The 26,452-nt window shown below is 40.7% G+C and overlaps 1 protein-coding gene across 1 annotated transcript in view; it reads left to right on the forward strand.

Moving 5' to 3' along the window:
* Window positions 1–320: 320 nt before the first annotated feature.
* Window positions 321–26,452, forward strand: part of LOC116054051 (protein FAM102A-like) — a 42,546-nt gene continuing 16,414 nt past the window's right edge. The window contains exons 1-2 of the mRNA XM_031305350.2: window positions 321–475; window positions 567–871. Of these exons, the coding sequence (XP_031161210.1) occupies window positions 729–871 (143 nt within the window). The 5' untranslated portion in view covers window positions 321–475; window positions 567–728. The remainder of the gene's footprint in view (window positions 476–566; window positions 872–26,452) is intronic.

Here is a 26,452-nt window from a genome sequence, read left to right on the forward strand (position 1 = left end):
CCATTACTTTTAAATTTCACACCCTTTTATTTACAAGTATTTTTCCCCAAAGAAAAGATGTAAGCAAAGAAACAGCATAAACAAACTTTGTGTTGGATATGCCAGTATTCTTTCCAACTCTGTTTGCTGCTTGGTTCGTTTTTTTTTTAAATGTAGGCCTAATGTGCTAAATCAGATAGGAGGTAGATAGGAGGCTAATCCCATTTCACATAATTTTCCCATAATCACATTGTACTTAAGCGTAAGTAAAACTACCTCAAACGTACACTGAATTTATTTCATTTCTACCACTTGCTATTTGTTATATAATTTTTATTCCGAAAGGTGCCAACCGGAAGTTAAATGACGTGCTCTCAGCCAACTTGATGCTACTGGCGCAAAGTTCCTCCTCTTGGTACCGAAAGAAACGGGCACCAAACGTCTTCTGTCATTGAACCGTTGCCAACGACACTCAAAGCACCCGAAATGTCTCCCGGTAAGTCGTTTTTCACTTTTAAACCACACACGTCAACAGTTTCTGTACGTTAATAGACGTTAATACACGTTATTTACGTTTTTGGTTTTAGATTTCTGCGCTGAATCATCTCTGAAGAAGCGGAGCTCGCATGAAAACACAGACTAAAAACATCAACAGTAGTTAGCAGGGGCAATTCATTTAGCTTAAGCTTAGTTTTGAATATTTCTTGTTAGCTTCAGTCGTGTTTTATGCGAGCGAAGACACCAAAACAATGGCGTTCTTCGTGAAAAAGAAGAAATTCAAGTTTCAGACCCATCTGACGCTGGAGGAGCTGACCGCTGTGCCTTTTGTCAACGGAGTGTTGTTCTGCAAGATGAGGCTGCTGGATGGAGATTTTGTCGCTACTTCTTCCAGGTAAAAAAACACCGCAAATCACACGAAAACACCCTCAAACATCACCCCGTTCATGCGAAGCTTCTATTAGAGGCATTGTAGAAGTATTTCGGTAACATTTCATATAATTTAGATTTTTTTTCTCTCTCTGTCAAAGTCACTTTAACACACTTAGCTACAGGAGCTGAAAGTGCATTCATGGAGCTATGTAGAGAATTTCTTGACTTTTTAAATAAACTTCATATGGAGTTTCTATAATATTCGAATTGGTTCCTACACTTGTTTGTGGTGTGTGTATTGGTATGGTAAATATATATTGTGATTTTGCAGTAACCATACAGGATTTCTTGTTGTAGGCAGTCTATGGTTTCCCCCCCTTTACTACCATAAAATACTAAATTATTTGCTGTCTTATCATTGTAAAATTTCCCGTAAACTCATTGTTATTGCTTTGTTGCACTGAAGTATTTCAGGTACTACATTACACCATTTCTTTTGCAGCTCAGCTCAGACTGGTTCATGAAAGACTGTTATTCTCCAAGTTACATTTAAACGCAGGGTGTTGCCATGTTAAGTGGCCTCTCTGTGTATCTGCACTGGCACATACTAGACTAAACACAACACAACCTCTCAAACCAAGCTCACGCTGGTCAAATTATATTGGCTACTTAGCTCTAAACCTCGCTTAAATCATTTTTAGCTGGGTTTTTTTCTGCTGTTAGCATGTAGTTTCTGGTTAACCGGCACTAGGATCTGGTGAACTTGATGATGGGATTGTCTTTTCCCTCATTCTCGTCACATAACTCTAGATTCAGATTCCCTCCATGGACTCTGATAACATCAACAGCTTTCATCTGTTTTCCCCTTCCCTGTCTTTGATTCACTAGATGAGATTATACGGCATTGAAAGTCTCGTCAGATGTCTGTTCCAGTGTTTTTACACTTGTTTAAGGTTTAAGAGTAAAGACAGGACACAGTGAGTGTCTGGAGACAGTTTGACCTTTCGTGACCTCATTATGCCGGAGACAAACCTGTTTAAAGGGGAACTATGCAGTTTTTTTTTTAGATTCTTTTACCTTAACTGAACAGCTTCGGAGTCATTGGAATGGTTATATGCCTTTTTTTGGAGTTGAATGGTGGTCGTCTCGCTCCCCCCTAGGGCCTGTGAGCTGAAAAACCACCCTTGCAACTTTCAGCGTCAGGAAGTATTGCGTGATATCGGGTCATACGATGTAACAAATTGCTTCACGGCACTGGACACATACGCCCATTCAGGAACTGGCTAACAAGGTAGCGATGGAGTTTTTCAAACTATCGTCACGGCTGAGCCGGCAAAAAAGAAGCAGAAAGCTAGAAAAGCATTGTCGGAGGAACAGAGAAAGAGGAAACGGCAGACTGACCGAGCGAGGAGTCAGACACAAGTAAACATAGGAGCTGCCGAATATCTATTCCGAAGCTGTAGGGGGAGCTCTATAGACGAACCTGCGAGCAAAAAGTGAGAAAACAGCGAAGAAATGGCCAAAACTGCATAGTGCCCCTTTAAAGAGTTACTAGGTTGAGGTAGACTTGAAAACCTGTAAAACAATTTCCCAAATGTAACGGACAGTTTGTGTTACAAGTTGATTGTCATGTTAAGTCGTATTTTTTTTTTCTTTTTTTAAACTCTGGTACTTGTTTATACTCCTTCTTTTCAAACCCAGCATGAAGCACAAAGACTGCTTGGCTGCTCTTTCTTTCTGTTACTCTTACAGAGTCTGACCTACTAACACAGCAAATCACACAAAAACACCCTTGAACATGACTTCACACATGCAAAACTTCTTTCAGTGGCATTTTAAAGTCTTGGTACAATTTAATACAATCTGGAAATGTTTTTTCCTCTATCAAAGTCCCTTTAAAGTGCCCATATTATGAAAAAAAAAAATCACTTTTTCTGGGATTTGGGTTGTTATTTTGTGTCTCTGGTGCTTCCACACGCATACAAACTAGGAAAAGAAAACATCCATGCTGTTTAGAGTGAGATACAGGTTTCTGAATGTGTCCTGCCTTCAGTCTCTGGGTGAGCTGTTCATCGGGGCTTTCTACGTCACTAGCCGAAATGAGGGGGTTACCCCCTTCGTTCTCAATGGCAAAACACTGCTACAACACACACAAGTTCACCATAATCTACAAAAGAACTACTTACATGTCCCTGTTCTGCAGGTATTCCGCGCAAAGTTGGTGTGCCCTCGTTTAGAAGAGGTCTCCCGGCTAATCCTGCCTTGTACTAACTGAAGTTGTAGAAACAGCTAGCTGATGTGATCCTTACCTAGCTACTGCGCATGTGTGACTCCCAACAAAGATGGTACAGAAGTGAGAGGTCTCACTCTGTAGCTAAAACAGAGAGCTCAACACACAGGGTGAAAAGAGGAGCTGCAGCAATGTGCAGTACAACAACAACAAAAATATGGTGTTTTTTGAAAATTAAACCATGTAAACCTACTCTGGTACAACCTCAAAATACAATTATGAACTTGATAATTAGCATAATATGAGCACTTACAACTTACAGGAGCTTAACGTGCCTCTATGGAGCTATTTAGTGAATTTATTTACTTTACTTTTTATACTTCATGGAGTTTAAAATAATCGGCATGGTTCTTAAACTTGTTTGAGTTTTTTTTGTGATACTAAATACAGGGATTTGCAGTGACTTAACAGGATTTCTTATGTTTTAGGTGGTTCTTTTTGGGTTCTCAAAGACTGCCTTGCGCTTCCTCTTACAGTCTGATCTGCTTAACTAACCTCAACTTGTTAAACAACATGAGGCGTTATATTGTTAGCCGGCTAAGTGTTTTATTGGCAGAGAGTCTCTTCACTGCTGCTAACTCATTTTTCAGATGAAAGGATGGACCTGATTTTCCAGGACTGGCTTCTGATCTGTTAAGTAAAATATGCCCCACATCCAGGACTTGAGTTGTCTCAGGTTTGTGGTGTAAAAACAGGAGGACCCCCCCCTTTTTTTTTTTTTCCCCTACTTTTTTTATTGAGACTTTTCCACCCCGTTTGTACCTTGCGTTCAAACAGGCCCCTCAAACTTTGAATCCTCCGAGCTGACTGATTACACTTTATCTGCGTCCTCAGTTAAAGCAGATCATCCTCTTTGTATGCGCTCAACATCCCTTTTGTCACGTATCCATGCGTGCGTGTGTGTGTGCGTGGGTCTTGGAAAGGGGAAAAGTAAACACTGACAGATTGCGGTCATCTTGATCATGTTTCTTGTCAGCGGATGTTGCAGTTTTCTTACCTTTAATTAGGGAGGAAAGAGCAGATTGTGAGTTTTAGTCTCACAAACACAGCTAATCTCACTGCTTGAGTGAAACCTCGGTGGGCAGAGCCAAAGAACTACAGCTTTTGTGGAACACATGTTTAGCCCTGCAACTAATGTTTATTTTTGTTATTAACGATTCACCTATAGATTATTCTTTTCATGAATTGTTTAGTCCAGAAACAGTCAGAAAGTGAAGTAAGAGAAGCTGGAACCTTTGAAACGTTTGACATATTTAACTGATAACTATGTGTCTTTTTATATTGCATAATGTTTCTTTTATATCTTTTCTCAATGCGTTTCTGTCTTCTGTAAAGCACTATGAATTGCCTTTTTGTTGTTAACAACACTCATTTTAGCACAATCTGTCATAAGTCGTGGATTTTTGTGCAGAATGTAAAAATATGTAACAGCATCACATATTAGAAGACTTTTAACTAGATTCCTTCAGCAGTTTTTGCTAACAGCATGGCTCTAATTTTGTTTTGTTGGTCAGTCCACCAATTTGGTCCAGAGTGAACTATTGCAACAACTATTAGACGGATTGCTATGAAATTTGTTACAGATGTTCACAGAGGATGAATCCTACTGACTTTGAACAGCAACTTTTGGATGAATTGCAAGCACATTGCCATGCTGTTAGCTTTAAGTGCAACCTCTCAGGCTGTGTCTCATTCCGCATACTTCCGACAGTACACTGCTAATGTGCACTGACCACTTACTGCTGTAGTGTCCACTTTCGATGGTTAGTATTGTCCCAAAAGGAACACTTATGTTAAAACACTTACTGGAAATGACAAGCGGTCGGCTCTGCTCGCCACCTCTCAAATCTGCTTGGTTGTGAAATCTGGGAGAAGCCAGACCCACCTGACGCGTTTGTCCATTCAGCTGCCGGTCGACGTCCTTGGTCCCTCCCCTTTCCGCTTTGTAGTCAAGATGGTGCCGGTTTAGTGCACGTAGTGTCCATCACACCACCACACTAAACTTTTTGACCATTTTTAGTAACACTGTGTGTCGGAGTTCAGCTGCCGGTGCTGCCTGGGTTGCTGCCTCGCCGCCCGGCCTGTCCTCCTTCACAGACCCCGGCCTACTGTGAGGTAGATGGAGCTCCGTCACGGCTGGCAGCCCATGGTGCTCCATACCCACGCAAAGTCATTGCTTTTGGGTTAGTGGTCTACCAAACGCCTCTGCCCTGACAGAGCTCCAGGGCCTGCAGCTCCCCTCTTCCTGCTAAATGGCCGGTGTGTGTGAGTGAGAGCGCGGTCAGCGAGCTTGTTACGCCCGCAATCTCTTACCACAGTTTCCAGTTAATCTTATAATGGATATGTGTGTTGAGTTATTTAAACAAACGATCGGGGAAATAAACGCCTCTTGTCCACGAGTCTCATTGATAGAGCCCGCGGCTGGATGGAGCTCTATCAATGAGAGCTAGCTAGCCTCCTCCTAGACCTCTGAAATTCACAAAAATGCATTAAATTGAAATCGGACACAATTGCTAGCTTTATAAGACCTTGGGGTAGCTGTAATATATGTGACGTGATGAAATTCAAACTGTAAATATACTCTAGTTATGCCGAAAGTGTAGCTAATTAGCCGCGATCTGTACACATAGGATTGAAGGGACACTAGTAGCTAACGAAACCCCTAATTTTCACAAAAATGCATTAAATTTAAATCTGACACAATTGTTAGCTTTATATGACCTTGGGGTAGCTGTAATATAAGTGGCGTGACGAAATTCAAACTGTAAATATACGAAAGTTATGCTGGCAGCTGGCAGCCTCCGCGGAGCCCTGAGCCCCGGTAGTCCAATAGCCGAGAAACGGTGACTTTCACTGGGTACGGAGGTTGCCGCTTTCTCGTCAGACTGCGTGGAGCTCCTGAAGTCCGACACGTCTTACCAAATTTGCAATTAGCCATCAATTTTCGTAAAACGGCCCATATTTGAGCTTTATATAGTTGATTTCTCGCATAAAAAAGTCTCAGAAGTGAATTTAATAACGAAATGGTAGACAAACAATGTATAACTTTGCAGTGTCTGAAATATGAGACCTGCTGTCTAGTCTCCAATGTATGTGTATGTGGTTCGCTTAAACCAATCAGCGCGCAGCTCATCTAAATATTCATGAGCATACCATATTTGGAAGAAAAGCTCTTGTTCCAAATAGAGCCATATTCACAAGGTAGTTAAGGGCCTAATAAAATAGCACTTGGGCAATTTTCAGCCCAACCAATGTTACACACCCTATTAGGAGACCTTAAGGAACAGTGTGAAATACCCTATATAATCATTCTATCACCCCTTTAAAACTGTTTGAAGTGTGCAAGTAGGCAGTTTGAGACACAGCCTCAGTCTTGTTCAATCTTAGCCCTGTTTCTTCATGTTAAACAGAAAAACAGGAAGATACAAACAACAGACCACACACACACACACACACACACACACACACACACACACACACACACACAGTAGTTTGAAGAAATGTTGGTATGTATATCTGCTCCTAACGGCTAACATGCAAAATCACATGTTCAGTCACAGTTCAGTTTAACTGCATTGTACAAAAGTCTGATTACCTTACTTTGATATAATTATTTATTAAAGTTTGTCCTGCTTTAGTTTATACGTAAGCTGAAAGTTTATTCTTTTGTCAACGTTACGTTGTGATACACAAACATTGTTGGTCTTTTGGCTTTGGCCTCTGAAGTTCAGTTCGTGATCCAGTGAGATTTTTTTGTTCTTGCGTCATAAAATGGTTGTTTGTCGAAGTAAAACTGCAATTTGCTGAGAAATAACAAACTAAAAGCTCCTGTCCTCAGCAGTGAGGACTGCTCTTTTAGAGGTCATTCCCCTCTCTTGAGGTTATATAACAGCTCAGATCCCCTCCCTCCTTTCCATCTCAGTTATCATCTCTGTGACTGAAAACAAGGCCCTCTCAGAGGACAAGTCGACGGCACAGGGAGGCTCCCTCTACGGCAGACAGAGATTAGCGTTATGTCACAGATCTGACAAACCCGGTCTTTGTACGGGGGCCTAGTCGGGGCCTGTCCTTGTCGTGGGTTGGGAACAGTGGGGGGAATTAACAGCAAGTTTATGCAGCGGACCGAGCTGCACCACAGGAAAACACTCCCAGTGTCCCTGTTTGCTCCAAGTCTGGCTGAAAGCACAGAGGATCACATGCTGTAAATGTGACCGATATGCCTGATTTTTGTTTGGCTTGTCTATTATGTCATCCACTTGCGATGATGACTGAATTTCAGCTGCTGCACAAAAAACGTTAATGTGTTTTCCTCATCAGTTTTGGGACCCTGATGGATTCTTAAGCTAGTTCTTTCAGAGAGCGTTAGTCGTGCACCTCCTTAAGAAATAACCACATTATGCCATCAAGCAGAGTTGAGACATTATACCAGGATGTGAAGTAAGGTCAGCAGCAGACTAATGACAACAACCAGCGTGGAAAGTTTTGCAGAGAAACTAATGTCAAATATCGTGGCGGCTGCTTTTGACTGCCGTAATTCCAACAACATGCTTAGTTTTATATTTACAATGTGCAAAATCAGAAGTGCTCAAGTGTCTTTAAATATCTTGTTTTGACCTGCTGTCCAAGCCTCTGAGAAAAGCAGCAAATCCTCAAATTTGGGATGCAGGAAACGGTGAATATTTGGCATTTTTACTTGATAATTGATTTAAACAATTAATTGATTGTCCAAATTATTTCAGCCCTTTTGCAGCCAAAGTGTCTTCACTCTGTGCAGCTTTATGGCGTTTTTCCATTACATGGTACCTGCTCGACTCGCCTCGACTCTACTCGCCTTTTTTGGTTTTCCATTACGAAAAAAAGTACCTGGTACCTGCTAATAGGTACTTTTTTTTAGTACCACCTCCGTCCAGGTTCCAAGTGAGCTGAGCCGATACCAAAAGGTGACGTGAAAACCTGCAGACTACTGATTGGTCAGAGAGAATTGTCACTATTACTAGGGTCCTGAACAAACCCGCCATTTTTAAATAGTTTAGCCAGCGGTGGGTTTTTTTGCTGCCTCCAGCTTCTTTTAAAACAAAATTTGTCTTCTGGCTATGGCAACAGCCACATGCAGAGAGTCAAAAACAACACACCTTTGACGTTCTGTGTGTGTGTCGCGTTAGGTCACGGCAGTTTCCTGCGGCGTCACTATGCCAACCAGCCATGCTCGCCTCAGGCATGAGGCGGTACTAAATCTGCAATGGAAAATGGAGGACGGGGCACCATGTAATGGAAAAACACCAGAAACCATATGGTCTCCATCCTGAGTTTTGGCAGAAAAACATTCAGTTTCAGAGTACAGGCTTTATCAGGCATCTCTCGTCTTTCGTTTGACATTTAAAGACATTTTAGACATTTAGCCTATCTTTGTATCTACAGTATACTGTTCCTGACATTTGCAGAGCACCAACAACGCATGAAGCCAACTGTAAAGAGTGTGAAGACAACCTTATTTCGAGTGTAATGAAATATTTCTTACAGGAGATAGATAGAGATAAAGAAGTGCCAGGAGTGGAAATAAGAGTCGACAGAAGAAGATAAAAGAAAAACAGGAATGTTGGTGCAGTTAGAGGCTAAGCCACCTGATAGTAGGGTGTGATGGAGTACAGAGTGTTCAGGTGAAGGCAGAAAAGAAGAAGTAAAGTCTTAGTGGAACATGGAGCTTTGAGAGGCTACAGCAAGTGTTTCTGATGTGGCAACGTGGACAGATTGGGCTTATTTCCTGTTCAGATACTGATTTAACCTCAGCAGTGCAGGGACACATCACACACACACACACACACACACACACACACACACACACACACACACACACACACACACACACATACACACACCATGTTTAGTAAGATGCTTTAACTACACACTCCTACAGATGCATAGCATCATGGGTATTACAGAGTCCAATGAGGGGTTAGTTTCCACAAAGTTATACAGTACCAGTGAAGTCCAAAGTTTGAGTGCACTGACAACGTCGGTTTCTGTATAACTGACATGAACCATAGCCACAACTACAAAAAGATTACATAACATGCCAGGTTGTAAAACACTGAAATTTCCCTTTAATATTACTTATAATACTGTGCATTGCTACTTGGAGAGCTTCTTTATTTGGTCATTTGGTTTTATTTGTATTTAACTGTAAACTGACACTGATTCTGACACTGTACTTGTCATGTTGTTGCCCACAGGTCGCGTATCTCTTAGGACTATTTAAAGTACGAGGAATATTTGGGTGGAGTTGGCAGAGCTTCCTGGCTGTTGTCAGGTGCCAGTCAGCACTTGACTGGTTTGAATTGTTGTAAATGGCTTTGTTGAAGTTTTTAAGTGATTCTTATTCTTTGTGTTCTCATTGATTTGTTGTTTCTCTAAATTTGTCCAGGACATTCAAACATCTATTTTTCAATTCATTACATATTTATGGCATTTTTCTTTGCATTTCTTTTATATTATAACTAGGGCTGTCAATCGATTTAAAAAATGTTATCTAATTAATTACATACTCTGTGATTAATTAATCGAAATTAATCGCATACATAATTAACGGTGCCTGAACCGATACTTTTTAAAAAAGTAAAAAAAGAAAAGAAAAAAAAGGGTAGGCTACTAAACAACAGTTGGTGACATTAAAGAACGTTTTGTTTATTGCTAAGGCCATATGGTCAGAATTAAATGATTTAATAATAATGTATAACAATAACAATAACTTATTTCACTAGTAAATTGCTGTTGAACGACAAAAACAACCACCAGATGGGAAATGGACATTTACAATAACTTCAAATGCACCACGAGGCTGTAGTTTACCAGTTTCATTGAACGCACCATCTGTGTTGTTTTTCCGACGGCAGCTGTAGATTGTTACATACCGGTGTTGAATCCTCTACAGTAAAACACAGTCAAACTTTACACCGTTTAGCGTTAGCTGTCAGCATTGTAAACGTGTTTAATCCAGCTACTAGCTAGCGGTAGGCTAACGTTAGCTGCTGTCGAGTATAGTGTTAACTAGCGTCACATGCAGCGGTGTTTGTGTTGCCTCTATCGTCTTCAGAGCATCAGAGAGAAGTGCAGGCATATCAGTAGAACCAGATTTCGGTAGCCAGGGTTGGCAGGAAGAAGATTTTTACAAGTAAATGTTCCAGTTAATGATCCAGGCAGCACATTCTCGTCTCCCTCCTTCATTTTACAGTGCAATGGTGGCTAGAACGGCTCCGGGTCAAACGTCAATATGGAATAGATTAATCTGCGTTATTTTTTTTAACGTGTTATTTTTTCTCAGATTAATTAATCGAAATTAACACGTTATTTTGACAGCCCTAATTATAACTCTAAGAGAGACAAGAAGCATTGGTAGAGATGGGGTGATGACATGTAACACAGATCTCCTGCGATAAGAGTTTAATGGCTAGGCTATAGCATGCACGAGATGCACCACAACATAAGAAGTAGTTAAGCTACAGTAGCACGTATGTGAGATTTAATGCTGCTTTTCTGGAGCCACCTGTTTACCTGCTTTCTCACATCTGTGCAACCCTGTGGGTGGCTGCTTTCACTGTTTTTAAGTGCCACGCTCTCATGGGATCTGCTATGAACTAGGCTAATTCTTCTCAGCAATGTGGAAGAATCATGGTTCCCCTGTGGTGGTGATGGCACAGAACACCAGTAGTCATTAACCTCAGGTATTGATGGTGATGTAATAGCTTTGTTTACCTCCCTAGTGTCTCCATAATGGGCTGTGATGGACAAACAAGCCTGTTAAAATAATGTCTTAAAAAATACGGAGACATTCCTCAACTTTTTCCAAATTACTTATACAATAAGTCATTTAGTCACTTATTCAGTCGACAGAAAATGAATCTGCACTTTTTATAACCAGTTAATCTTCATCAAGTAATGACAAAAATATCTAGTTCAGAATTCTCAGATGTTAGGTTTTGTGTTCTCACTATAAATTATTTATCTTTGGGTTTTCGGCTTTTGGTCACAGAAAGAACATTTGATTTTCAATATTAAAAGTAGAAAACTTAGTTGCGTACAACACAACGCAGAAGAAAGCATTTTCTGCACTTATACCCATTGGATGGACTAAGAATCAACTAGGGCTGTCAGCGTTAACGCGTTAATCGCGATGCGATTAAGGGCCGACCCGATGCAATTAATTCTTTTTTAATCGCATTAATCGAATGCCGCCATTTATTAATTTATTTTACACTTCACTCGGCTTTGCGTCGTGCCTAACAGGCTACTATTTTGACCCTTTGCAGCACCGTTACTTATCATCAAGCTGCCACTTCCTCGTAACACATCCTGCTGCTGCAGGCTGCAGGCAGGATGGAGAAAGACAGCAGCAATGAAATCCTGAATGGCGCTTTTTATTTTCCAAAACTCCCGGACGGCTCGTAGACAAGTCGAAAGCCATATGCACATTGTGTGAAGCCGAATTAAAATATCACCGAAGCACGTCAAGCTTGAGCTACCACCTAGCAGCTACCACCTTGAGCTACCACCTGCAGCAGCGGTGGCCAGAGCGAGCAGCTGCAGCGGCCGTAGCGGGCAATCACGGTGAAACGCGAACGGGGGCTGGAGTATAACCTAGCTAGGTGGAAAGCTAACGCTAGCCGGCCACCTGTCCCATCAATCCTGCTTGCAAGTGTCCGCTCATTAGACAAAAACTGGACTATACCCAACTTCGGTACACTGTTTATGGAAACAACAGTGTACCGGACTATCCACGTAACGGACTTGTGCAGAAATGAGCTGCTCATTAACCGGTGATCACTGGACGTCAGTGAGTAATCAACATTATTTAGGAGTTACTAAACACTATATTGACTCTAGTAAGGATAGGGATTTTTAGTTTTTTAGTTAGGTACTTGGAGGAATTGTGCAATAAAGACAGATTCACACATTTTTCTTTTGTTTACAGTAAATAAATAATTACAAATCTTAAAATCAAGTTCATAAAGTAACTTTCTTTGCATTCATTTGATTCCCAATCAAGATACACTGGTAAGAATGGCTTTCCATTGTTAATATAATATATATATAATATAATATATATATATAATATGTACTTAAAAACTGTTCTGAAATGCAAAATAATAGAATTTTAATCATGTGAAAAAATATGCGATTAATCGCGATTAACTATAGAACTTCACCGATTAATCGCGATTAAAAAAAATAAAAATCGTTTGACAGCCCTAGAATCAACCAATTAAAATGTAGAAATGTGTTTGTATTGTATATTGTAAATAATGTGGCTTGGGAAAGGGAAGTTTGGGGTCCCCTGCTGGAGCTGCTGCCCCGCAACCCGACCCTGGATAAGCGGATGACAATGGATGGATGGATGGATTAATGGATGGATGGATGGGTGGGTTTGTATCGTGGTTTGAAAGATTTTAGGAACATGTCCCGTGTAAAAATCCCATGAGTGAAGCAGCCAGAGAGTTGAGTGGAAACATAAGCAGGAAATCATCCCTGGAACCACCTCTGTTTTTAGGGTTTTATCAATCAAGACATTAAAGTACCTTTTTGACCAACTGTACCTGCAGTGCTTTTGTGCTCATGGGTGTTACAGTTAGAGAAAGTGACGCTTTTGTCACCTGGGTGGACATTTGGCCTGTGAGAGAACGGAAGAGACGAGAGAAAGGGAAGGAAGAAGTTTGTGAGGAGAGTTGGAAATCGACTGGGACGAGCGGCTTCTCAACAGCTGTTTCCTGTTTTCATCTCACTTTTCCAGCCGTTAGCGTTTTGGTGGGATGTGAAGGGAGGTGTGCGTGTGTGTTTGGGGTGCGGGGGTGTTTCGAACATTATTCCTCTGGTATCTGGCCAGGTAATCAAAATGTCTCTTCCTCCACACAGGGGAATTCCTGTGAAATTGATTGTCAGAGCTTCTCTCTCTAAGTTTGACCTTTTGTATCTTAATCTTTCATGAAGTTTTGCCACAAAGTAAACGTCTTTGTTTTGTTTTTTTTACACAAAGTAAAAATTTAAAACCTGTGATGTAATTTAATTTACTAAAATAAATGAGTCATCGTCATCACGGCACAGTTCCTATAAATAATTGATAACTTAGATTGCAGCACTTTAACTTTAAAGCAGCTCCATGATCACAGAGGCCAGGTGGTGTTCAGTCTCATATAACCCCACGGACAAAGGAAGCAATGTATGAATAATAGCTGATGTTATATGTGTTTTATTCCTAAATTGAAAAACAAAACGGTTGATTAAACGACAACTCCGATAAACGATTAATTGATATCAGTTATCAAGCAAAAACACCAAATCTTCACTGGTTCCAGCTTCTCAAATGTGATGAATTGCTTCCTTGTGTTATATTATTAATTGTAAATCTTCTGGTTTATACTGTTGATTGGACAAAGACGTTACCTTAAGCCCTTGGATATTATGATGGACATTTTTCTAATACTGCATGGGCTAAACAATGCATTGATTAGTTAAAATAAAAAATGTATCTAATAGTTGCACTCTGCTGATAAACCTCTTTTTACAAGGTACAATGAGAGTATCACTAAATTCTAGTAAAATGGCAACCTAGTACAATGCTCCTGTGCACTTTTGACATTTGCTGTGCTGCACCCAAGTTAAAAACATTAGCTTATGTGGCTACTTATTAATACATCAAAATCTGTTTTTTTTTTCCTGCCCAACAAATATAATGCCAAAGGTTGATGGAATCTGAGGCACTCAAGAGGGTTAGGGTTAAAAATCCTTTAAGCTATTAAGTCATGGTCATAGTCACATACATATTAAGTTAAAACATGCCTACGCGTTTTAGCCATTAAGAAGGAAAGGGCTTCTGGGCTATCTCTTATTCTTGTTGGCAAGTAATCACATAGTCAATATGGATAAGTAAGTAGTCACATGATTAGTGTAAACAGATAAGTCACATGACAGACCATGTTCAGCAAAGGAAAGTCTTACAATGTAAGGGCAAAATAGCAATAAACAAGTAGAAAAATACATACAAAACATCTTTAAACCTCTCACTTTAGGTTTAAAATATAATGCCAACTACCTTTTGAAGCTCCTTTTTGAAAAAGAACAAAAAAAAAACTGGATCCTACATTTCCCATAATGCAACCTACAAACCTCTTTATTTAGACTCAGCACCCCCATCACCCACCCACCCCCGTCCCTGTCCCTGTCCCCAGCTCATCTAATTCCATACCTTCAACACTTGTAGTCTCCAAGTCCAAAGTTTATCAAAGCTCCTCCAGAGCCACAGAGACAACATTGTAGAACTGTTTTCACAGGTTCAATAGTAATCACTGTGACGAGTTAACTGACTATTCATGTGTGAAATTGGTGAACTTCCCCTTTAAATAAAGTGTATACATTCAGATTATTCCATAAAAGGGTCCCACATGTTGTTGTTGTTGTTTTATTGCTGGCTAATTTAAAGACTTAGCCAAAGACAACAGTTGGAAATGAGCCTTTTGGCAGTGCTGTTGATCAATATGCAAATAAAATACTGAGGGAACATGTAAGGGACAGGATTGGTGATATATCCAGGGTCTCTTCAACAGATGGTTGTTTAAAGGTTGTTAGTGTCAGCGAGGATCGGCCTTGTGACCTTTTGAGTACGGGAACATGGTCTGTTACTCCTCGCCCATCCTTGGTCATCCTTACGTCACCGTCCCCTCTGCAGGATCTGTCTGCTTCCTCAGCACTCTGCTCTCTGCACTGTTTATCTGAGCCTTCGATGCGACCTGACCCGGCTGCGCTGCTGTTTGTATTTCTGCAAACTGCCGGGGCCCCCAGGAGCCACGCAGCCAGGACGGGAGATAAGGATCCCATACTGCTGCATTACTGACATGTTGAGTCATCACATGCTGGGGTCCTGTGGGGGGGGACTCAAATCAGGGTCTTCATGTTTACATTTCAGGATTTCTGATGACTTTAGGTGTGCAATCACAACTTTAATTTGTCTTCTTCAGTCCGAATTGTATGGGTTAAGATTTTCTTGTTGTTGCATTTGTTATGTTTGCATCATTTAGGTTCAGTGTTGCTACATATATAGCCAACTAAGACTTTTAAACACAAGTAACATGGGGTCAGAAACAGCTCGCTTACTGGACTTTTAATAACCTGTCGTCCTGCCAGATTGCAGATTTTTGGCAGCAGGGAAAAGGTCAAAACAAATCTGATTCCAGTTCCTGTAACTTAAGCTCAGCATGATACATTTCACTTTATTTTATTATGTAAGGTTTTCCAAGGAGCAGGACAGCTGCTTGGTGGAAATAAAAAAAAAAAAAAAAAAAAAAAAAATTGTTTCACATTTCCTTTTTACAAAAACAGTCAATCCTCATTTTCCTTTTTAAAAGTATGTAAAGTTTATCAATTGGACTTTTAACTAGGAAAGCCACACTAGGTGTTTCCACCCACACATTTTTATGCAAATTAAGTGATATCGAATGAAAAATGCCTTATGGAAACAGTAAAATTTGATTGAATTTCATGAATATCGACTCAAAGTTTAATACGTTCGGTCTCATCTGATTTTCTCTTGATCGATGTAGGGCTTATGCGATAAACGTGGATGGAAATGCTATTTGCAGAATAAATAATGAATTGCCATGAAGTTTTAGGTCATTTTATAGTTAAACTGACACGCCTGTACGGGTCAGAAGTGGTGAAGACCGCGCCCCCAATGCTTACTGATGGGAGTTCAGACGCAAATGTCCTTTATGATGCATCGATCGTCTACTAAAGCTTGTAGTACGATTGATTGCCAGCCCTTTGTATTGACAAAATCCCTGAAGCCTTCAGCGGTGGGTCTAATCAGGACGTGAGTCCCGTCTTTTGCGCCATACACCTGTGGCACAAGGTGCGCTCTGGAGTTACGCAGCTAGATCTCATGCGCCTCTTCCACTCCAGGTAGGTATATATACCTTTGCATCATCCTTGTTCGTATGGCATTGCACACGGTGTAAATACACGGGGGTCTTGCTGACCCCAAACGTTTCGCCTACCACTCTGTACTTTGTAGAGTGCGATGGCGATACGCTCCTCGGTTGGAAACGGAGGGCCATGGCTTATCTGGGTCAAGGGACGGGCCAATAAAATTACACAACAGGTCAAATCCGAAAATGCTTCAACCTACGGGTTTAAGTGTCTCTAAACCACGATCTCCCAGAACAGTTTGGAGCGCTGTCGTTCCCACACCACAGGCTGCCTCCGTTGTCATCGGGCATTTACGTCCATCTGCATTAGCATAGCAATGTGTTGATAGCGTTGTTTTGTTATTATAGCTTGATATGTCGCTATCCGCTGGCACATAAGCACTATTACAACTTGTGCAATGTTACTCATTTGTAGGTAGATGGCGCAATCCATTTTGTCTGGCAAAACTTTGTTTGTAAATGTCAGCTTGAATATTGAGCAATTCAGTGCGAAAATGAACGGAAACACCATACAATGTCTCAAATCAATTCAATATACCAGTTTGAGCGCAAAACAGCATGTGACGTCATTATGCACAGGTTTTTATTCGCTTTAAAGCCGTTGGATGGAAACACACTTTCACCAGCTTTGTTCGCATGAGTTGTTTTTACCGAACTTCAGATAATTCGATTGACAAGGGGATGGAAACTTAGTGACTGAGGTCAATATTTGTGTTCATGTCAAGATGGGCTCCAACAACAAAGAGTTACAGACTAACAGTAAAGCGTGATTTGTGCTCCTGCGGAGGCTCCACTCGGAACCTTCGCCATAGCCTACGTAATTGGCCTGAAGTTTATACTTGTGCGTTGGTGTGCGTGTCGACCTCTTTAAGAGAATAGCAGGGCCGGTGTGTGTGTGCGCGGGGAGCGTGTGGTAAAGCGAGTGAGAGTGACGGTGATCAGCTTCGGAGCGAGTATTGACTCTAGAGGCATAGTGAGAGAAACAAAGTGTCTCCTCTGTGCTTTCTGACCACGGTCGGAAATCTGTAGCAGGAAAAGTTAACCCTCTCCTTGATTTCATGTTGTTTATGGAGAAGGAGAACCAGGAAATGAGTAGGGGGAAATGAGTAGGGGGAAATGCAACGCTACCAAGCCACGGCCAAGCGGACCAATCACAGTTGTTGCAGTCTGCGTGGTCGCGACGTGTAGTTACATTTTTTTTGAGAGGTGCACGTCAGGCTACGGTGTAGGGTCCGTATCTCCACATACCTATGTACATACCCACAGCGTTGATTTAAAGCAGAAGCATAAATTGGCCTTAAGAATCATATAAAGTTCACAACTTAGAAATAGGCCTGTCACGATAACAAATTTAGCTGGATCATAAATTGTCCCAGAAATTATTGCGATAAACGATAATATTGTTGTTCTGAGACCATTGTCATCTAATATAATGATAATGGCATAATAATGCAGGTACACCTTTTCAAAGATCAATAAACTTTTATTTCTAAAGAATATTTAACACTGGAACTGGAAGACATTTTAAATATCCACAATATGTCTTTGATCTCCTTTTAGTATGTCGTCTTTCACACTGTTGTACAGTTGTGGAATTGCTGTTTGTGACACGTGTATTCTCCCGGCAATTCGTACTGGCTAAACAAATGTTTGCAGCATTCCTCGAGTGTTTGTGCGATAGACTACAGACTGTACTACATTTAACAATTATTTATTAAACACTAAATATTAAATTTAAATAATATATAATTAATAAATTATATCTATCTATATATATGTGGCTATCTGCCACATGGCGAGTAAATGTTTGTATCAAAATAGTTCTGTTTTTCAGTCTTCATTTTGGTGAAGGTGCAGCTATACTTTCTTCTGCTTCCCTGCTGTCTGCAGGTCGGAGCTTCGCGGGGGCGGGCCGACACCCACACACACCCACACACACCCACACACACCCACACACACACACACACACACACACACCCACACACACACCCACACACACACACCCACACACACACCCACACCCACACACACACACACACACACACACACACACACCCACACAAACCCACACACAAACACTGGCACACACACCAGACGCCAGCCACCACGTCACTTCTGTTTACTGATAGCTATCGTTTACCTCAGGCTAATTTATTAGCTAGTAAGTGGCAGTAATTTTTGGTAGCCAGCCTTCCAAAAGAAAGCACAATGAAATTAAATAACCGATCATTAACCATTGACTGACACGCAGGTAACGGAGTCTCAGTTCACCGTCCGGGAGGCTCTGATACACTTTACGCACTCTGTGTCCACGACAGCTGTAGGCTTGTACCGGTTAATGTTCTGTGCATTGTCGGACACATGCAGCCACTTTCCTGAAACCGCTTGCGAGACTGACAAGTCCACAGCGGCGTGTATGTCCGAGCCTGTCTCCACCGCTTCCACCTGCAGGTTGTCAGCTGTGTGCTTTGAAATGAAAGGGAGAAAACAGGACGCAGAGTGAGAGAGAGTGAGAGAAAGAGAGAGAGAGAGAGAGAGAGAGAGAGAGAGAGAGAGCAAACAAGCATTCAAATGGAATTTATCGCGGCAGGAAAAATTATCGAGCACATTTTTTATCGTGCGATTAATTGATTTATTGACTATCGCGACAGGCCTACTTAGAAACGACCTAAAAGCCAGCTTAAAGATGACAAAAGAGCTTTCTGAAACCTAAGAAAAAGTAAGACTATAAAACAATAATATAAATCATTGGTGGCAAGAGGAGAAAGCAAAGAGTTTCTGAAGCAGGATATACCAAGTTTTTTAAAATTTCAAATTTATTTGCTGAAGTTTCTTTGTAAACTGAAGACTCATGTCTTCTACTTCATATCTTGGGTGTCTTTGTGGCGTCGCAGTTACGTGGCATACCATAATACTGAAGTTTTGGGTACCATTGTTGCATGTCATACTTCGTTCTCTTCTATGTTTCCTGTAAATAATCTTAAAAACTACTTTATATTCTTTCTTTCTCTTCCCAATTAAAACCTTGTCCCCCATTTCCTCCACTTCCTCCTCTTTTTGCTTCTCTGAGGTTTTTGAGTTAATACATCCTCTCTTCCTCTGCTTTCCTACTACTTCCCTAATCTACTCTGGATATAATATAGTCAAAGAATATTTTGTTCCATCTCTTGTTGGCTTTATCTGCCTTTGACTGTCTTTTAATTTGCGTGTAATTGTTGATGATGTAGGAATTTGAGCCTACATTAGAATACATAAAGTTTCAGGGGGAAAGTCTACAGAGAAGTCTGCTGGCAGTCTTCTCTGTCTTTTTATGATCTCTGTTTTTGGTTTGAGGTTCTGAGGCCGAGCTCACTTTTGGATGCCGTCTCTTTTCAACACAGGGCAGCGTCTCTCTCTTTTCGTGAACATTTAGTAGTGACAATGAATTTAATGTAGGTGGTGGTACCGATGTTGTAGAAGTCCTGAGCTGCCACTCCTCCATCTTTAGGATGATGTGTGTGTGTGTGTGTGTGTGGGGAAACATCAGGCTTTGCCCTATTTTCATCTGTCGGAAATTATGTTTGGGTGAGGCAAATTTCTGTTAGAAACACACTAATTTAGTTCAACATGATGAAAGTATTGCCCACGGGACAAATGCACGGAAGAGGACACGCACAATGACGGCCCTTGTATTCGTTTTTCTTTGCTGGCGTTATCGTGTCTGCCCTCAGTCCTCTGTTTATGTGAGCTCTGTTCAGCTGGAGTGAGAGCAGCTCCAGTATCTGTCTGCTGTCTGTGCGCCAAATTCTTTGCATCAAAGCTTCGTTTAATCCACATAACTATATACAGCCCACTGTGTTTGGCACGGATGATTACTGTCACACAACGTGCTTACGAGCTGTGGACAGGTGACGTGAAGAAGACGGCACGGATTGCAAAATGGAGGAAGAGAGAGAAAATAGCCAGACGAGAATAGACAGGCCACAGAAAATGAAAGAAAGTATCCAAAGTTTGGGATCATTTCAAGCTAAAGCAAAACGAAAACTCTGTAAAGTGTGTCTTTTGTTAAACCGAACTAGCTTACCACAGTAGCATGACGTCAGTGCTTCAGCATCTCTGCAGAAACCTGACTAAGACCTGTCTTATTTTCTCCTTTTGTATATTTATTATAGCTCTTTAATAAAGCAAAATTATTTCTTATCTGATAACTCAATTGATGGAATAGTTGGTAGAATACTCGACTAATTAAATCATCGATAGCTGCAGCCCTAATCCCCACTTGGTCGTGACTGATTGAGCTACTTGCCTCCACTTTTCCCAACCTGTAAAAAAAACTGAGGTTTCTTTTTTTTCTGCTTCTGCTGCTTTGATTACATGCAAAATGCATTGGAAAATGGATGTACAGAGTGTTACCTCCTGAGCTGAATCCGAATTGTGTCTTCAGGTCAATTAAGTTACTAGATGACAGTGTAAACAATTAGCCTAGCTCCACCTTCCTCAATTTTCATTTTCCTTCAGTACGTGGTCTGGGTTTGCGGTATATTCGCAGGTTTTCTCCGGCCAAATCTTTACCTGTCCAATCAGCGAACAGAGGAAGTGGCTGAGAACGATGACGTTGAGGTCGTGCGCTAGTTTGAGTTGTAGTTCCGTAATGGCGGCGGAGAAAGATGCGAGCGAAGCCATTCGGCCCGTTGTGGCAACGCTGCCTAATATCCAGAAGTTAAAGCCCGAGCAAGAACAATCTTTGCTGAGTTTTGTTGGTGGACATGATGTTGTGGCCCTCCTCCCCATGTGGGATCGGGAAAAGTTAGATTTTCCAGCTCGCTCCGTTAGTGGTGAAGGAGTTGGCTAACGCTAGCGATGCTAAGCCGATAGTTGTTGACATACGTCACGACCAAACGTTAGCGATTGGTTATGGCAGATCCAGAGTGGCTCTGGGCAGATCCAGTAGTTTTAAACTTCAACAGAGTACCCGCCTTCAAGGAAGTTAACACTTGTCAATGGAGAGTGGCCAGACTCTCTGTACAAATTAAATGTACCAGAGTCTGGTAGGACCAGGCTAGTAAACAATTCCCTCATTTGTTAAATTTCAGTTTTGCTGTGTAAAATAGAGGCACTGCTTTTTCTTTTTTCCTTTAAAGTCAGTGTTGTGAGTGTCGTAATGTTTCTGTGGTGTTGGGTGTAACCAGACAAATTCTGATTTCAGTGCTCATGAAGTGTGTAGGCTTCATGACTCTGGATCTGATATAGTATCAGATATTAATCTAGTTTGGATCAGAACTGAAACAACATGACCTCATGTAGCTCTTTTTTCTCGTTTTTGACACTAATTAAAAAAAAAGCTTAGATGCGAGTCTAATGTGAAAGGCAAAAGTCAGAGTTTGGATAATCAGCCAGAAAACGCTCTGTTAATGCCTTCACTGACAGATTCCTGTTAAATGTTACTACGCTCCTAGCCTCCTCCTGCCCAAACAGTAAAACACGTGAGAACAAAAAGAGTGAACAGAAGAGACACAAAGGTTGCAGGTGAGATTAAAAAGAAACGGTGGAGGTCCTTTAAAAACGTCTGAGGCTGAAAGAGAGAGTGTCGGTGTGTAAGCGTGTCCTCCTCCTCTGAGCTGCTGGCAGAGCGTCGGTGGATTTGAGTGTGAGGTTTCCATGGAGCTTGAACAAAGCCATCTGGACTGAGGAATGTTGTTGAGAACGCTCCCCGTTACACACTGGCGAACCAATGGTGTGGGGGTCCTGATAAGAGCTGAGAGAGAGAGAGAGCGAGAGTGTGTGTGCTTTTGTGTTTCTACTCTTCTGAGAACTTCACTTGTTTCCAGGGAAGATGCATGAAGAAAACCCCTTATTTTCACCTCTCTTCACTTCGTCAAAGAGTTGGTTTAGGATTAGAATTTAAAGATTTACAACATGTTATGTGGTTTTGTTTTTGGTGTTTTTAATCTCATTCTTGTGAATTTTACCAGTGCTTTACTTGCATGTGCCACAATTGTTGTTTAAGCGTGTCCAGACCTTTAATTCATGTTGTTTGTCTTCTACTATTAATCCATCTAGTCTATCTTAAAAAGACTATGGGAAATTTTCTTGTAAACAAACAAAAGTTATGATTATATTCAGTGGAAAATACATCATGTGTGTGTATCCTTGAGCAGTGCATTCCCTTCCTCATTATACATTTTTTTTAAGTGTTTTGAATCCAGCATTGTTTATATCTATGTTTACTATCTGAGCTTGCAGTCTTCTTCTTTATCATGAGTTTTTATCTTGGCTGGCGCATTGCAGCATATTTTTGGTGTCTACCGTAACATGGGAATAGGGGGAATAGTGTGACACCATTAGTAGGACAACGTGGCATCATGACTTCGCGTAAACATACACGGCACTTTCCTAAAGACAAGTGGCGTGTTATCTGTACGCATTTTGAGCTATCCGCGTGTATATCTACGCTGTATACAGCAGCGTAAACATACACGCCACTTTCTAAAGCCACGTGGCGTGTTATCACGAGGCTATGTGTTATCGCGAGACTACAGTTGGTTTTAACGTCACACACGGAGGAAAAGAAAAAACGGTTGGGATTAGGAAAAGAAGAACTGGGTTGGATTTAGGAAAAGAAAAACGTGGTAAGGAAACAACACACGTGGAACACGAAGGAAACATCACACGCGGGACACAATCCCCGCTCTCCTGTGTGAAAGTCCTGTGTTTACCCATCTACCACCCCGACCAACGTCCCTACGCGGATATTTCGCATTTTCATACTACTCACTACGGCATCAATTCACATGCAAACGCAAAGGTAATGTAAGTCAATGGAGGACAAACGGCATTGATAAACACGCTGAAAAGCGAGTGTGCGTCTTCATAACACGCCAATAACGGCATACCAGTTGGCATGTCATACATACGCCACTTCATGAGATCAGTCTGGGTAGGACATATTGTGCATGCATGTGCGTCCTCATGTCCATAAAGTTAGGATACAAAAAAAAGTAACTGTATTCCCTTAAAGTTACAGAAAACAAGACTTATTTAAATTACATATACTTTTAATAAAAACATTATTAGCAGGATTACAATTTTGAAATGCATTTTAAAATGGACTGCAACATTAAAGCTATAGTGCGTAGTTTCTGCTACTTCTAAGTAATGACAACAAGACTGTCTGCGTTTTATGTGAAAATCGTAAATATATAGGATTTTATTTGTAAAACCTGTCAATTTTACTGAGGCTCCATTGTACATTAACCAAAACAAAGCAAAAGGGGAAGTAGCTCTACTTCAAGTGTTGGCTCAAAATAATGTGAAAAATGATTTAAAAGTGGTTAAAGGATCTAACAAATGACGAAGAGGACTGAGTACTCCCTGATAGAAACCTCACAACATGTTTAGTCAGAGCTCAATTTGACTCAATATTGACAATGAAATAATTTTAACATTCTTGTGTGATTTATATATGTACAAAAGATGGTTTTAAGTCTGAGAAGCGTTATTATGGATCCCACGTAACTTATAGGCAAGTCCCGCCTTACGAAGCAGCTCGATTGGTTGGGGTTAGGCATTGACCTCGAGTGGTTAAGGTTAGGATAGCCGATTGGTCAGGGGATAGGACCCAGGGGCGTCGGACTGGGGGGGAAAAGGGGACTGAGTACCCAGGGCCCTCATGTGAGGATGGCCCAAATAGATGCTGGAATGAATAGTTACCTTGCGTAAGCATGGATGCCTGGCCAATAGTATGTGAATGCTATTGAAGCGCGGGTCTTGCCTAGAAGTTGCGTGGGTTCCATAATAACGCGTCTGAGAAGGTGTTCTCTGTGATTTGTGTTTGTTTGTGCCTCAGTGTGAGCTTTGGTTGACAAATGTTTGTTTGTCGTTGTTGTATATGCGCGGACACATGTATGTGTAAGAAAATTCTAATAAATATATTGTTTGAAAAGTGGTTAAAGACAGAGAGAGAATAGAAGTGGTAGAAATCACACAGCACATAGTGGAGAAATGGATAATGGTGAAAAAATGGTGGGGGGAGGGGAGTGTGAGGAGCAGCTGCTGCTAATTTACCCTATAGTGTGTGTGTGTAATTTGCACCTTCTGTCTCACACAATAACTCAAACTGCCTCGTGTACACTGATTAGAATGAATCCAAACGACTGAAATTAAACGTAATAAAATAGAACTGAATAAAAACAGAGATTCAAACAGAACATTTGAATAATCGATTAGTCGAGTAATCACCTAATTATGTCAGCTCTTTTGTTTGTGTCAAATTGTGCCAATTTATTCCGTTCTCCTGGCAACAGGACTTAAAAATGACTCGATCAGCTGATTGAGTCGACCTCTCCAACACTTTGTTCCAGATCCTGATATCTCAACAACTTTATGCCAGATTGCCATTAATTCACTTTCACTATGTACATTAATGATCCCCAGAGAATGCATCCTAATGTTTTTGCTGATCCCATGACGTTGCCGCTAACACCATCAGGCTAAGATGTCTATCTATTTGTACACAGGAAATACTAATGAATAGAGTGCTCACTACTACCCGTTTACATTAAGTACATTATTCCTGTTAACATTAAAGTATTCATTTTGCAATTACTGTACACCTGTGTATTTACCACAAGTATATACGTATATTAATATAATATATATATATATATTATTTATTATATATATGGTATATTATATCCCTATACTTTAATTTCTGCACTTATGTCTTTGATTCTGTATGTATTTATGTATTTGATTATGTGATTTTCTTTTTACACCTATTTAATGAGCATTATTGGAGGGAGCCTGAGATCTAAGAATGCCATTGCCAGCGACTGCTTCTCTCTGTTATGCTTTTGACAAAAAAAAAAACTTGAAACTTGAAAGTTTACATTATCAAAATGTACATGATCAAGAATATCAAGCCTGTACTTGTATTTACTTGATGTTTCTAAAGTAGCTCCAATAGAAACCGCTCATCAGTACCAGTATTTCTCTTTCACCTTTGATTTGAAATACAGTCACACCCCACCATGAAGCACTGTGTCTGTGATTTATATGTTGGAATTAAGAAAGCGTCATGCAGCTAAAGTGACTCCAGGAACATTTGGCCATTCAGTTGATCTACTTCTTCTCAGCATGCATTGGACAGAATATAATGAATGTTTCTAAATGAGCTGTTTGCCATTTTAAGAGATGAACACAGCCTTTTTTTTTTTTTTTTGCTTTCATTTGTGATTGACAGACCAATCACACAAATGATGGTGCTCTTCGCTGGGATGGTATTTAACTGAAATGTTTGGTTGACAAAATGATAGTTGCTCACAGAATAGGGTAGATTCTCATAACTTAGAAATAATGAAGACCTGCATGTAAGGATTTCCCCCCATAATTGGTATGTAGCATTTTGAGTATAACTTCAAACATCTTGACTTATTTTATTTTTTTGGACGTCTCCCTGTTTTAGCACCAGAGACGTTCATATTTAACTACAAATAACACCGTAGAATTACTCCTGCTCACTGTGGATGGCAGCTTCCACCACTTTGGTCAAGACTGAAATATCTCAAGAAGTATTGAGTCAATTGCCATTCAATTTGGTATAAATACCAATAATTCCCAGAGCATAAATTCCAATGTCTTTTGACTTTTCCTCTGACTTTTGACATTTGTGATTTTGAAATGTCAACATCCAGATGAATTGTAATAACTTTGATCCCTTAACTTACTAAAGACATCCCAGCCTCAGACTAAGATGGTGAACATGGTCAACATTTAACATGCCTAACGTTAGTGAAAGCATGTTAGTGCTGATGTTAGCCTTTAGATGAAAACACTTCCTCACAGATCTGCTGGCGCACATAGTTTCATCTCTAAACAAACCGGAGTGTTGTCTAATTTTACAGATGACATGTTGGGCTGCCGAAATTTAGATTTAGATGGGAATCTTGATTTGGCAGCACAACAAATGTCACAAGTGATATATTAAACAAACAAGGATGTCTCACACATCTACATTCCTTCTTTTGCCTCATGCTTTGGTGTGGAAAAAAAGAAACTCCGGTCCCATGAGCTTTTGTTTTTAGAAACAAACCGATCTGTTTTTACACCTACTGCTTTGTTCCCACCCGTTAGCCAGGATGTATGGATACTTAAAGGTTTTCCACTTTCATTTTCTGACCAGGCAAACTGTGTTTTTACAGAAGTCGTTTGACCATTGTACACTGTTTCCTTGACAGGTTTTCTTGTCAGTTAAACAGCAGGGAAGATCTTGAGAGAAACCAGTTTACACGTTAAAGACTGTCTTGTTGAGAAAATGTCACCAGTTCACCATCCTCAAAACGCTGCATTTACCCACAAAATCAGTAAA

Source organism: Sander lucioperca, chromosome 2 (genome assembly GCF_008315115.2).
Source record: "Sander lucioperca isolate FBNREF2018 chromosome 2, SLUC_FBN_1.2, whole genome shotgun sequence".
Taxonomy (NCBI): domain Eukaryota; kingdom Metazoa; phylum Chordata; class Actinopteri; order Perciformes; family Percidae; genus Sander; species Sander lucioperca.